At 35.5% G+C, this 12,979-nt stretch overlaps 1 protein-coding gene across 5 annotated transcripts in view; it reads right to left on the bottom strand.

Annotated features, from left to right (window-relative positions):
• Positions 1-2,777: 2,777 nt before the first annotated feature.
• Positions 2,778-12,979, bottom strand: part of LOC132097653 (sodium-dependent phosphate transporter 2-like) — a 46,842-nt gene continuing 36,640 nt past the window's right edge. For 3 of the 5 annotated variants that reach the window (XM_059503511.1, XM_059503513.1, XM_059503514.1), the window contains exons 9-11: positions 10,610-10,795; positions 9,151-9,235; positions 2,778-3,226 (exon numbers count right to left, since the gene is read on the bottom strand). In XM_059503511.1, the coding sequence (XP_059359494.1) occupies positions 3,062-3,226; positions 9,151-9,235; positions 10,610-10,795 (436 nt within the window). In that variant the 3' untranslated portion in view covers positions 2,778-3,061. Of the gene's footprint in view, positions 3,227-7,485; positions 7,571-9,150; positions 9,236-10,609; positions 10,796-12,979 lie in introns of all 5 variants that reach the window. The other 2 variants (XM_059503512.1, XM_059503515.1) reach the window with 2 other exon arrangements.

The following is a 12,979-nucleotide window of genomic DNA, read 5'->3' as shown; positions in this document are numbered from 1 at the left end:
CCTGAACGCAGACGCGATTCCTAAATTCAACGCAACTCAGCATTGCCTCAAGGAGCATCAAAATAGCATAAATTACTTGTGGATCAACTACTGTCATGATGCAGCAACAATTTATTAACACAAGTTTTATTAACACATTGAGTTTAACGTAAGATACTTTAAAATTTACATTTAATCACACTCTAAATACTGAGGTTTGTTAGCGCAAGACCAAAACACGAGTGTCAAGCGTCTGTGTTTGTGTATTTGCATAAAGAATGTTTTTTTACTGCGCATGTGGAAGATTTCGCTGGCGTGCCGTTAAAAAACAAACCAATAGCAGAAAGGCAGATTATATCGCCAGGTTGATGCAGGTTAGTAAAAAGTTTTACTGATTCTTGCTGTCCCTGTCTGACTCTAAACGGTGTTATCGCCACTGCTGGTGGAGGTTTGATCGACCTCATTCTGGCAGCTCAATATTGCATTTCAGGGAAACAAAATTACAAAGTTATTCAGCCTTACTTCTCAAAAAAGAATCATGAAAAACTGTTTGAATTTTAACAAATCTCAACTACTCTCTCACACAAGTGAGAGACATCCCTAGGCAAGAAAAAAAAATGGATATATGGAACCAATCCACATTACGATCCCCTGTCTGATCTTTTTAGACACTTTTGCGTTATAACCATATTTATGAAATTGCTCAGTGGTATTCAGCACTGAATTTCAACAATCACTGCTCAGGAGCCCAGTTTACTCTCCATGTGAGAAGTCACCACCCAGGTAGAACATATATATATATTTATGTAGAAAAATATAGTTTAATGAAATCTATTAATTTCTTTATTTTTTTTTTATCATATCCACCATGTTAAGTTGTGTACTACATATAGCAGTATGATGTAACACAGGATCATCATGATTCACACTGCTGAACACAAAATGCCATGAAACACCTTTGCACTACTCCTGGTTATTTCATATTTCATATTTAATTTGTAATTAATAGTTAGTTGATTGGCATTTTTAGGCAACTTTAATGAGTTATTCTACAATATGATTACAATGTAAACACCACAGTACTGAAGTTACTGTATCCAACAAACAGTAAAGCACAACAAGGCAAATGGCCAATATGATCATAGATTTGTTCTAGATGAAAAATAAAAACAAAATACACAAAAAAAAGAAGAAAGAAACAGCAACACTTTGCATTGGTTCAAAGCCACATGTTTGTACAGGTTCCAAATCTGGTGACTATCCCGAGGCAGATTACAACAGTGTCTGACAAACATCTAAACCCAGTTGACCTGATATCACATGGTCATTTGATGCGAGTCTGGCCTTTTTTGGACTGAAATCATGAGACTTTTTGGTTTCCTGTGGTGTCATAGAATAGGTCGTTACATATCGACCTTTCGTTATATGACACATTTGTGCCACTGAATCACTTCCTGACCTGATGTTAAACAAACTCCTCTTCTGATAAAGCTGAATCTGATATTAGAACTGAAGGCTTTATCAGTGAGACTGAATCAAGTATCTGGATGCTGATTTAATTTAGGCCTGGCGTCTGACACTGCCTCTCAATACATCAAATATGCGACATATGTTTGTGCTGGTTTTATGGGTTCACCGTAAGTAATTTTGGCTGTTCCGGCACATACAGGTATCTATATTGGCATTATCCATTGGGCTCTAAGAACATTACATATTATTGCTAGACCGATCTACTAGCATTCTTTATATACTATCCATAATACAGAGACAATCTGATTACTTTTGTTTGGATATTGTTTAGATTGTAATTACAAACGCTGTCAAAGTGTATGGCAATTCATCTTGATCATCACAATCTTTGGCTATTAATCTTCCAAAAAGAGTTGATATGTATACAAAAGGTGAATTACAGAAAGTTTTAAATGTAATACCTCAGATAAGACTCCTAGCCAGCTCCTCATTAAATACTGTTTATACAGTATATCTTTAAATGAGGGTGAATGTTTTAATTTTCACTCATATGAGGATCTTTTAGGGTAGGCAATGGGAGAATTCTTTTTGATGTGCTCTGACAGGATTATGGATGTAGTGTCTTGTCATAAAGTAAAATCAGTTTTTAATATTTGATATTTTTCAAATGCTTGGAAAGCATACGTTTCATGCAACTACCAAACCTGGTCTAAAGTCTCCTTAAATGTTAAAATTTAAGACCACGAAATAAGACAAAACTCAAAATCTAAAATCCATAGCTGAATATACACATGGCAGAAATTATAGTAGCATACGTAGTTTAAAATATGATTTAGTCTTCACGCCTCTAGTGTTTTTTAAAAAGGTATGAATGGTAACATGTCTAAAAATAAATACAACGATAAAAGAACAGGGAATTCGTACACATTAACCACTACAAAAATGATTAATCTTATAATATTTCATGTATTATGAGATAGCACAGTTCTGTCACTTGTCTTTTATATGTGGCATAGAGGGTTGATGACTGAGGTATGATTTTAGCAATGCAGCTAATGTAGGTTTTAAACAGCAGAATGCTTTTCAGTGTCATTTATGTAGAAGTTTGGTGTTTCAGTGAATGAGAATAAAGCCACACGATACATTTGAAAACATTACATTTAGAGGCCCAAGAGTAGTTCGTAGCTATATTTTGTGCCAATATACTGTGAATTGTGCCATAAAACCAATTTTCTAGTCCCATCCTTCATGTACTGATATATATATATATATATTTTGTTCTCCATCCGTTTACTATCTTGAACATGTAGGACCACAAATGTACGAGAGCTATTTTTTGGAACTTTGAAAATACACGATTTGAAATCAAGAGTTTATGGTAACACGTCAACAAAACAATAGAAAAAATGAAACGGAAATAAATACTCTTGACAAGATTAAGGATATTTAAGTCGAAGGATTCTGGATGCTTTTCCAGGCAGCATTTGAAGACTCCCCCCACCCTCTGGCTTATGTCTTATATCTTGATATTTTTTTTTTTCTGTCTGTGTCTCGGTTTTATTTTTTTTCGTCATTACCTTCCTATACCTCCCTCTCTTCCCCATTTTCCACCTCAAACGTAAGGCAGTATGCCGTAGACAAACAGGGCCATGACAGCAGCGCTGAAGAGGCCTGCTACAGGGACGGTCACAAACCAGGCCAGGAAGATGTTCCGGAAGAGATGCCAGTCCACAGCCTTCTTGGAGCGGATCCAGCCCACCGCCACCACTGAGCCCACCTGCACCAACAGCAAACGCTAAATCAGCAGTAGCACGATACAAAAATATGAAAACAATAAGATGTGGAATTCATTTTTCACGGTGGAACTAGGGATACAATCTTTATGGAATGTATTTTGTTATCCCTATAAAGTTTTTTCATGGCCCCATGAAATCACAAGCACAGGTTTCTGTCCTGCTTCTATCTTCTGTTCAAGCAGGAAGTTACATTGACGTTTTTTTATTCTATAATTATTAAGGTCAATAGCCTTTAGGTGAAGGCACAGACATGGCTATTTGATATCAGTAGTTGGTAGGAGGGTGACTGACATGCTCTTTCTAGTAGCACTGGAAGATTTATGTTGAATGTTGTCAACAGACTTAAATTTTATCTGGTTATTTACTATGACGTTTAAACAAAAATTCTAGTTTAATACCTGCCTTAAAGAGATTAATTAATTGGCTTGTTCATTCATATATAAATTGAGGTATCAGAACTTCATGTTTGGGTGAACCATGGCTTTAACAATCTCATTCTCCCAAACTGCCAGTCAAAAAAAGATCACAGAATCTAAAAATCTTATTTTTGGCAATATATATTCCAATAATGCTTAAATCATTGCAATATTCACCACGTTTCTTAATTTTTCTATATTTAGGGAATGTACTGGACATATTTGATACATCATCCAAGAGAGCATTTAACTAAACAAAATTGTGGGCTAAACTAACTAAAATATACATGGCCTTGAATATAACAGACATAGGCATATCCAAATTTTGATTTCATGGGGTCGTGAGCATAGTATCTCTTCTGAAATAACAAAATACATGGATTTGATCAATTGTGCAAACTCCTGGGAAGGGGTTAGTTAGAGAACACAAAGTTTTCCTTTCTCTTTTCCTTATAAAATCTGGCTCATCGTTGCCTGCACATTGAAAAAGGCTTTACAATTAAGGTGTAGTGTCCAGTGCTTTTAACAAAGCCATTATCCTGCACCGAATTAGTCATGTTCTCCTTCTGCTTGAGAGCCAAAGTCATGTCACGTCCTGCCTAACACAGGACAGCAGGAGGAGTAACATTTCCATACATGCTGTGTGACTCAGGGGTTCTGGTGACAGGTGCTGTTCTAGATACAAGAGCGATCTGGCTCTTCTTATACGGTCAGTGTAACCGAAGCCTCCGTCATGGGGGGCTAATTCTGGAGCAAAAGTCAACCCAAAGTCAACAACTGAGAATAAAAAAACTTCAGGCCTTTAATTCTCCCGTGATTTAACCCCGCTGATCGACTCAAACATCGTGTAAGATGCTTGAGCCATGACTAATCCATGAAATCAAGACAAACATTGGGACCTTTCTGTGAGTTTGTTCAGCAAACAAGATCTATTTTTTTGAGGCTGTAATCAACATAAACCTGATGAAGATGTGACTCCTCCATTGCTGCAATGTTCCCATTTTATAAGTGGCTTCACTGGACAAAGCTCATGTGAACATTAACGGCCTGCCAATTCATATTTTGAATGCTGGGACACAAATACATGACATGCTCGCAAATAGTAATGCTGATAAGGTCAATCGATTACAAATTATGAATGAATTATTTGCAGATATGCAGGTGAATTAAGAAAATCAATATTTACCCAGAAAAGCCCCCAATTTAAGGCAATTCGTTACATTATTATAGCAGACAAAAGCCTTGAATGCAACCCTGTTTACCAACATTTGCTTATTTGTGTGTTTTCCATATTTTGATAGTAAAAACATGAATTAAACATGATTAAAAATAAAACTTAAAAATAGGAAACATACTTTTTTACATGCTTTATTGGGCAACAGGGTTGAAAACTAGCCTCAACTAAGCCATCAGTCAGTAGCAGTGTTATTATTGTTAAATTAAAACTAAAACTATTACAAATATTTGCGTTTTTGAAATAAAGCTGAAATAAAATGCACTGTAAGTCGCTTTGGATAAAAGCGTCTGCTAAATGCATGAATTTAATTTTAATTTAATTTAATTTTTAAACTTAAACTATACTTACCATGCCAACACTTCTATTTTTTTTTAAAGAAGAATTGCTACATTTCTACAGTTATTCTATATATAAAAAATAATTGAAAAAAAAATAAAATGAAAACTAAAAATCTAAAATTAATTAAAGTATTTAAAGTCAATTTGGGACCAAATTATATATAGACACACAGTCATGTGAAAAAGTTAGGACACCCTATTGAATTTCTTTGTTTTCTGTATCAGGACATGATAAAAATGATCTGGTCCTTGGCAGGCCATAAAACCTCAGATGAACAATGAACAGCAACGCATGACATATCACGTGTGTCATTTATTTATTTAACAAAAATAAATACAAAATGGAAAACCATGTATGTCAAAGTTAGGACACCGTATGATTCAATTGCTTGTAGCTCCACTTTTAGCAGTAATAACTTTATCAGTCCCTCACATCACTCTGGAGGAATTTTGGCCCGCTCTTCTTTACAATATTGCTCCAGTTTATATTCAAGTTTATGCACAGCTCTTGCCACAGCATTTCAGTCAGGATGAGGTCTGGACTTTGACTGGGCTATTAAAACACCTTGATTTTTTTATTTGTCTTTTCTGTTGTAGATTTGCTGCTGTGCTTGATATCATGGTCCTGTTACATGATCCAATACTGACCCAACTTTAGCTCTCGGACAGATGGCCTCACATTTGACTCTAGAATACTTTGGTATACAGAAGAGTTCATGATCGACTCAATTGTGGCTTCAAATCAAGCCCAAAATCATCAGCCCCTCAGCAGCATATGTGATTTTTGGTATGATGTGTTTGTGCTGATATGCTCAGTCTCATCTGTTCAAAGGTCATTGTTCTAGAAGACTTATGGTTTGTTCAGATGCAGCTTTGCAAACCTAAACTGTGCTGCCATGCTTTTTTAGATAAAAGAGGCTTTCCTCTTGCAAGCCTTCCAAACATTTCATACTTGTCCCATATTTTTCTAATTGTAATGCCATTAATTTGATCGTTTAACATGTTAACTGAGGTCTGACGAGTCTGCAGTGAAGTTCTTGGGTTGTTTGCCATTTCTCTGAGCGTTACATGGTCTGATGTTGGGGTGAATCTGCCGAGACTGCTAGGAAGATTGGTGTCTTTTTTGGACGTCTTCCACTTGTGAACAATCTTCCTCACTGTAGAATGATGGACTTCAAATTGTTTGGAAATGGCTGTATCACTCTTCTCAGACTGATGGCAGCAACAATTGCTTCTCTAAGATCACTGCTGAGGTCTTTCCTCTTTGACATTGTGTTAACACAAACCTGAAGGCTCCTGACCAGCAAACTGCCCAAACTTCTGCTTTTATAGAGGTGCTCACTCTTGCTGAAGATCAGTTAATCAAATGTATTTTCTTACAGTCTACTTACACTCTTAATTTCCATGTTAACAATTAGGGTGTTCTAACTTTGTCACACGTGGTTTTCCATTTTGGCTTTATTTTCATTAAATAATGACACGATGTGATGTGTAATGTGTTACTGTCAATCTGAGATTTTATTTTCCAAACTGTAAGACCTGCCAAGGACCAGATATTTATTTTAATATGTCCTGATGCAGAAAACCATGGAATTCAACAGGATGTCCAAATGTTTTCACATGTCTGTGTGTGTGTGTTTGACATTATTTTATAGTGTTATTCTTTTTAATCCACACCAAATTAGCATAGGTCATGAAGTTAAATGAGGAATCAGCCAAACATGCTTTAAGCCGTCGACTGCCCTTGTATCACAAAGCATCCCAAAACCCCTACTAAAACATCACAAAGCACACGTAAGAGAACAGAGAATAAATAGGAGGTCAGCTCATCTGTGCTCCAGGAATGTATAGCAACAAAAAGTAAACAGGCTTTTGAATTGATTTGAGACTGGATGAGGTTGCTGGACTCATTTCTTTCAAGTATTAGGTTAATGTAAAGTGTTCAGGCTGTTGACCTATGCTAATGAATGGAATCACTGCAAGTGGCATGGTTTGGTTAACATGTTTAGCATCTGGACTACAATGTATGCACTACACCGTACCTTTAAAAAGCATACTGACTTCAATTAATGCATTTTCTTTAAAACAACTAAGAAGATGAAAAAATGAATCATGTAAGTGAATCAAAGCTGCAATCATGGAGTTACATGTTTGCAGAGGTGAGCACTGATTGGCTGTTTGGTGATTACGCTAGCCAAGCTATGGGGTTGGAGTTTAGCACTACCAAAGCTTCACTACTGGACCAATACCTTGCAGTGGGTGGAGCTTATAGGGACGCCCACATTTGAGGCAACGAGCACTGTTAGAGCGCTCATTACTTCAATGCAAAATCCACTGTGAAAAGATGACAAATGACAAGACAAAGACAAACACAACAGATAAAATGTAAGAGACACACATAGCATGGAGCAAGACACCAGTGACCCGAGCAAACACAGAGACAGCAACATGCTAGGAGACAGATGAGGAGGGGGACGAAGATGATGTAGTGAAGCATCACTTAAACACATATCTGTGAAGAGAAGTGGGTTATTTCATCCTGTATGCACCAAGGCCACGTCTGAGAGAAGAGGAGGGAGCACTCAACTTCATTTCTAAAGGGTTTGAGAGTGCTGTCTTAGCCTTGATTAGAGCATCATTGTCCCAAGATTGACATCAGTGTGCGGTCAAGTTGCATTATGACAATCGGAAAAAGTTACAAAGCCAATGACATCAGTAACTGGATGTCCGAGATCTGATCATCTAGGAGGCCTGCCAGAGTAATCTTGATTAGAAAAAACAACATCAAATGTCATTATCAATTTCAGAAAAAAGGGAAATGTTGCTCATGTACTTTAAGCAGCTTTTTATATGATATGCATTCTTTTCTATTTGAGGTTTGGATTCAACCCTATTACTAAAATGTTAATTTTGTCATATATATCTAACATAATGAACCTGATTTAAGTGATTTCCCTTTTTTTAAGAATAAAAATAAATAAATTGTTTAATGCAACTAATCTCATGCAAAAAAATCTATATTTACCTTCATTAAATGGAAATGTACTGAAAAATATTAATAATTTAATATTATTTTCAAATGTTACAAGTCAATTTGATATGCACTTCTGGGATTTTTTAATTATTATTTTTTATATATATATATACACATTTACCTTTCATTTTTAGTTTAGTTTTAATAAGTTTACTATTTCAACAAATATATTTTCAGTTATTTGCCAAGGCAACATTTCTCAGTTTTTATTTTTAATCTAACTTATTTTATTTCAGCTTTATTTTAATTAACCAAATTTTTTTTTAACTTTTTGAAACGTTTTGGTTAAATTAACAACAATGGTTATTAATAAACCTAAAAAATAAATAAATAAATAAATAAAACCCTTTTTCCCCCCACATAAACTGAATTAAAAAATTTGACTTAATTAGTCCACTTAAAATTCTTATACATTAACTTTGGTAACTGGATAGAATGGTTGAGCTGGACAACAATACAAATTTAGAAAATTAACGAGAGACTCTTTTCTTGTCTATATTTTTGGAGCAATTAAGATTTTTCTACAATTAATTATAATAATAAAATTATATCATTTGATTGTATGAGTTGATTATAGTCAAGGTCTAGGAAGGTAAAGACCAGCAAGACATGACACATCAAAATACCTGTCAGACATTTGAGTCTATGAGAAACAACAGAGTAGAACATGAGGTTTGTCTCTTTATTGTAATAGGACAGCACCCTATTTGTGGAAAGTGTCAAGATGTTGTGCATCGATGTCATTATATATCAATAACAAATAGCATCATTTGCTTAAAGCTGACGTGTGCAGCTCTCATCCCCTGTAAAATCAGATGTTTCCCTCCTCTCTCTGCTGGCGTTCACACAATAACCAGCTGGGCTCTGACCCTATCTTTACCTTGCAGTGTGTCGTACTGACTGGAAGTCCGATATTGGACGCCAAAACAACAGTGAGCGCTGAGGCCAGCTCAATAGTGAATCCACTGTGGGGGGAGGGCAACAAAACACAACTTTATACAGTTACACCTGTATTTCAACCAATAATGACAATGCATGCCGTTGAGAGAGGCTGGTGCATGCACAGCATGCAGGTCTGGGGAGCAGAAACATTTTAACAGGCATGCAGAAATCCACAGGGAGATGAAGGTTGACAGGTTTTCTTGAGTTCTGTGCCTATTAAGTGTGTCAGTATGTGTGTGTGTGTGAGTGTGTATCACAGTATAGACACGTGTACATGCATGCAGGTGGAAACATGGTGATTGTTCTCTCCTGTGGCCTCTTAAAACACACAGACATCATAAACGTGAGTAAGACAAGCACTGTGCACAAACAGGAGCTTAGACATCAACAGAAACATTATCAAACTAAAATCTTTTGCTTGCTTATTTCATAGACTCATTTGAAATAATTGTGGTTTTGGATTTGAGTGTTTGAGTTACGTTTCAGTGTAATCATGATTTCCTAAAAAGGATCCCTTAAACATGATCTGAAGCTCGCTTTCTCAGAACAAATAACGAGACTTCTTTTTATAGGGCGGTAAGCCTTTGTTCTGATTATCAACTCAAGCTCGTTTGTTTTTGACAGCTTGTCTTGTTACTAAGAGAACGCAAGGTCGCTGAGGCCGTGTGCACAAGTGTCTTGCTAAATTTAGCAAACCCAGGCAGTTCTGAGCTGAGAGTGCAAAACAGTGACCGGTCTCTATAAACTCCCTTGATTCGAAAGTGTGCTAAAATTTTAAATTGAGTTCATTCTGCGGTGACATTTAACCCGATTTGTGGTGGTAATACAAAGAGGGATTGAGGGCAAGTACCAAAACGAGAGAAGAGAAAAGATGATAAAATGAACTAATCTAGCAAGATTTCAATATCAGACAAACTGTTATAACCCTGCTGCCAAAGCACATGCTCCGTTTCTGTAGTCTACAATTACACCTCAGCACTGGTGTAGGACCAAGTTGAAGGTTTCAGTTCTGTTCGTTTTTACACCAAAAACCGGTTCCCACTTCTACAATTTTCCACTTGCTAAAGGAAAAGAAAGACACCTTTTGTATTGTCAGAAATAAACAAGGAGGAGAAAAATGGTGTGTTTTTGTCATGGGTTTACAGTAAGAGGCCACTTATCCTAAGCCCACTGTACACTATGTCATTTTTCTGGCTTTTTCGATTGCTGCTTGTTAGATTGAATGCTATAATGCCAGTGAGATTCACAATTATTGCCAAAATTGCACAGTGTACATGTGCACTGGGCTTAAGAAGACTTCTTACTTTGGTTTAATCATCACATCTGCATGCAACAGGAGCACATGCATCTATTATCATGCACAACCAACATGCTTTCCGTCAGTAGGCTGATCTCACCTGGAGGGGGTGATGGGTGTGAGGTCTTTGCCCATTGTTTGAATGACACGTCGACCCCAAACCCACAGTCCAGCACAGATTCCTATGCCACCATATAATAGCAGCCAGACCGGTGTGGCCGCATCCTGCATCACCCCACCCTGCTCGTAAATCATCCACAGGGCCACCAAAGGACCAATCGCGTTACTGCAGGAAAGATCAAAACAATGTCCAGAGGGGAAGTGACAAGAGCAAGGTTATAACATAAAGGGGATGAAGCCATGTGGTCTTCAAATCAACTTATCACTTTAACTTCACCCCAAAATGTATCATGATTATGAAAAGATAACTTCCTCCAAAGTTACTCCAGTCTTCAGTATCACATGATTCTTCAGAAATCATTCTAATATTTATTTTTATGTTTTTAATCAATGTTGAAAACAGTTGTGCACTTTAATATTTCTAATCATTTTTCTTTGATAAATAGAAAATAGAAACAATAATAAAAAAGAATAGTTGAAAAGAACAGAATTGATTTAAATCGGACAGCAGGATATATATCTTTTGTTTTTAAGGTCACTTTTGATCAAATTAATGCATGTTTTTTTTAATAAAAGCATTGATTTCTTTCTTTAAAAAAATATATCTAACTGGCACCAAACTTTTAAGTGAATGAATCCGAGAATGACTTTGTCCTAAATTAATTTGCCCAAAACTAAAAACGAAAAATAATGCACAAAAAAAAGAAATATTATTATAAAATATAAAACATGAATAATATATTAACATCACAATTACTTACATTTATTAAATAATTATTTAATTTTGTACTGCTATTGATCTGACAGTGGAGAGGTCACATTCTCTCAGAAAAAAAAAAAGGTACAAAAGTTGTCACTTAGGCAGTTCCCTTTTAAAAGGCATGCATTTATACCTTATTTTCCCCTAAAGGATGCATACAAACACATTAAAAGTACATTAGTTGGTGGACGAGACAAACACAAAATCCTGGGTCCAAACCAGTTTACAGATCAGCAGACAAAAAAAGCTGGAAATGCCCTCAGGAGCAGAGGATGCCCCTTCCTTTCAGGAAATGGTAATAGAACCAGCTAGAGTGGCTTCATTCGAACACATCTTATTAGCAGACAGACAAGCTAAACCTATACTACCTAAACCTATACTATTCCCCTACTATTCATTATTTACTGATGGATGTTTTAATTGTATTTAATTATAGCCAAGTTTAGGGCCCTATGATTTCCGCGATGCAGATAACACAGACGGAATCGCGTAATCCAGTCATAAAAAATGGAATTAGTTTAATGCAGAATGTCCCAGAATTTGTCAAATTTTGAATTAATTAATCAAAATTAGGTCGTTGCACTTAAATCAAATCGCGATATGGACTAATATCTGTAAATATCACACAGGAAAAGTCTATTTTAATATGAATCCTGCATGTTATGCGTGTCTGTGTTAATGAATGGCGCAGAAACGCGGCTTTATTAAACACTGAAGTGCGTATGATGCTCCGGTGATTTCAGCATCTGTCGTCTCACTAAATGAGGACGTAAACACATGAACAACATCTCCAGAACTGCACTGAGAGTTAAGGAATAATCACACAACATTTCTTCCATGTTTTATTTTTAATAGTAAAACCCCTTTTTGTTTAACAAAAAAATAAGTTTGCGTCATTTTCAATAATTAAAAGATAAATTAAATGAATGTTTTATGCCTTCATCTGAGAACCAGAAAAATGTAAATACACAACAGAATTTCCGACGAAAAAAAAAACATTTCATAAGGCTATTTTAAGAAATAATTTAATAAATTAAGTTTTTTTTATGCATTGAAATAATTAGACATGCTAAAACACAGAATTAGCTCAAATAAATAAATAAATTAAAATAAATTAAGTATTAAATTAAAAAGTATTAAATTAAGAATTAGGTAACAATAAAAAATATGGTAAACAAAATAAAAACATTTCATAGGGCCCTAAACATGTCATTTTTGTTAAACTTTTAATAAATTGATGTGAAAATGTATGTTTTATGATTTCAATTAATTATACATGCTTTTTGATTATTACAATTTAATTTAACCATTAAAAAGGAGTTAAAACTGAAGAAAAGAAAAACGGAATTTGGAAAAATATTTAACGGATTTCATAGGGCCCTACAAGTTGTTACCGTAAAGCTGTAGTTTATTTGTTTGGGATGGGTTTGTTAACGGGGTAAAATGTTGATTCTGAACTGTATTCTACTCTGAAATTAGCTTGAGAATCAATAAAACTGTTAATCAAGGACATAACACATATTGGTACATAATGGTCTATGTTTGTACATTTTGAAAAGGTACAGCCCTAGTGACAGCTTTTATACTTTC

This window comes from Carassius carassius, chromosome 21 (genome assembly GCF_963082965.1).
Source record: "Carassius carassius chromosome 21, fCarCar2.1, whole genome shotgun sequence".
Taxonomy (NCBI): domain Eukaryota; kingdom Metazoa; phylum Chordata; class Actinopteri; order Cypriniformes; family Cyprinidae; genus Carassius; species Carassius carassius.
This window is presented reverse-complemented; position numbering and strand designations above follow the sequence as displayed.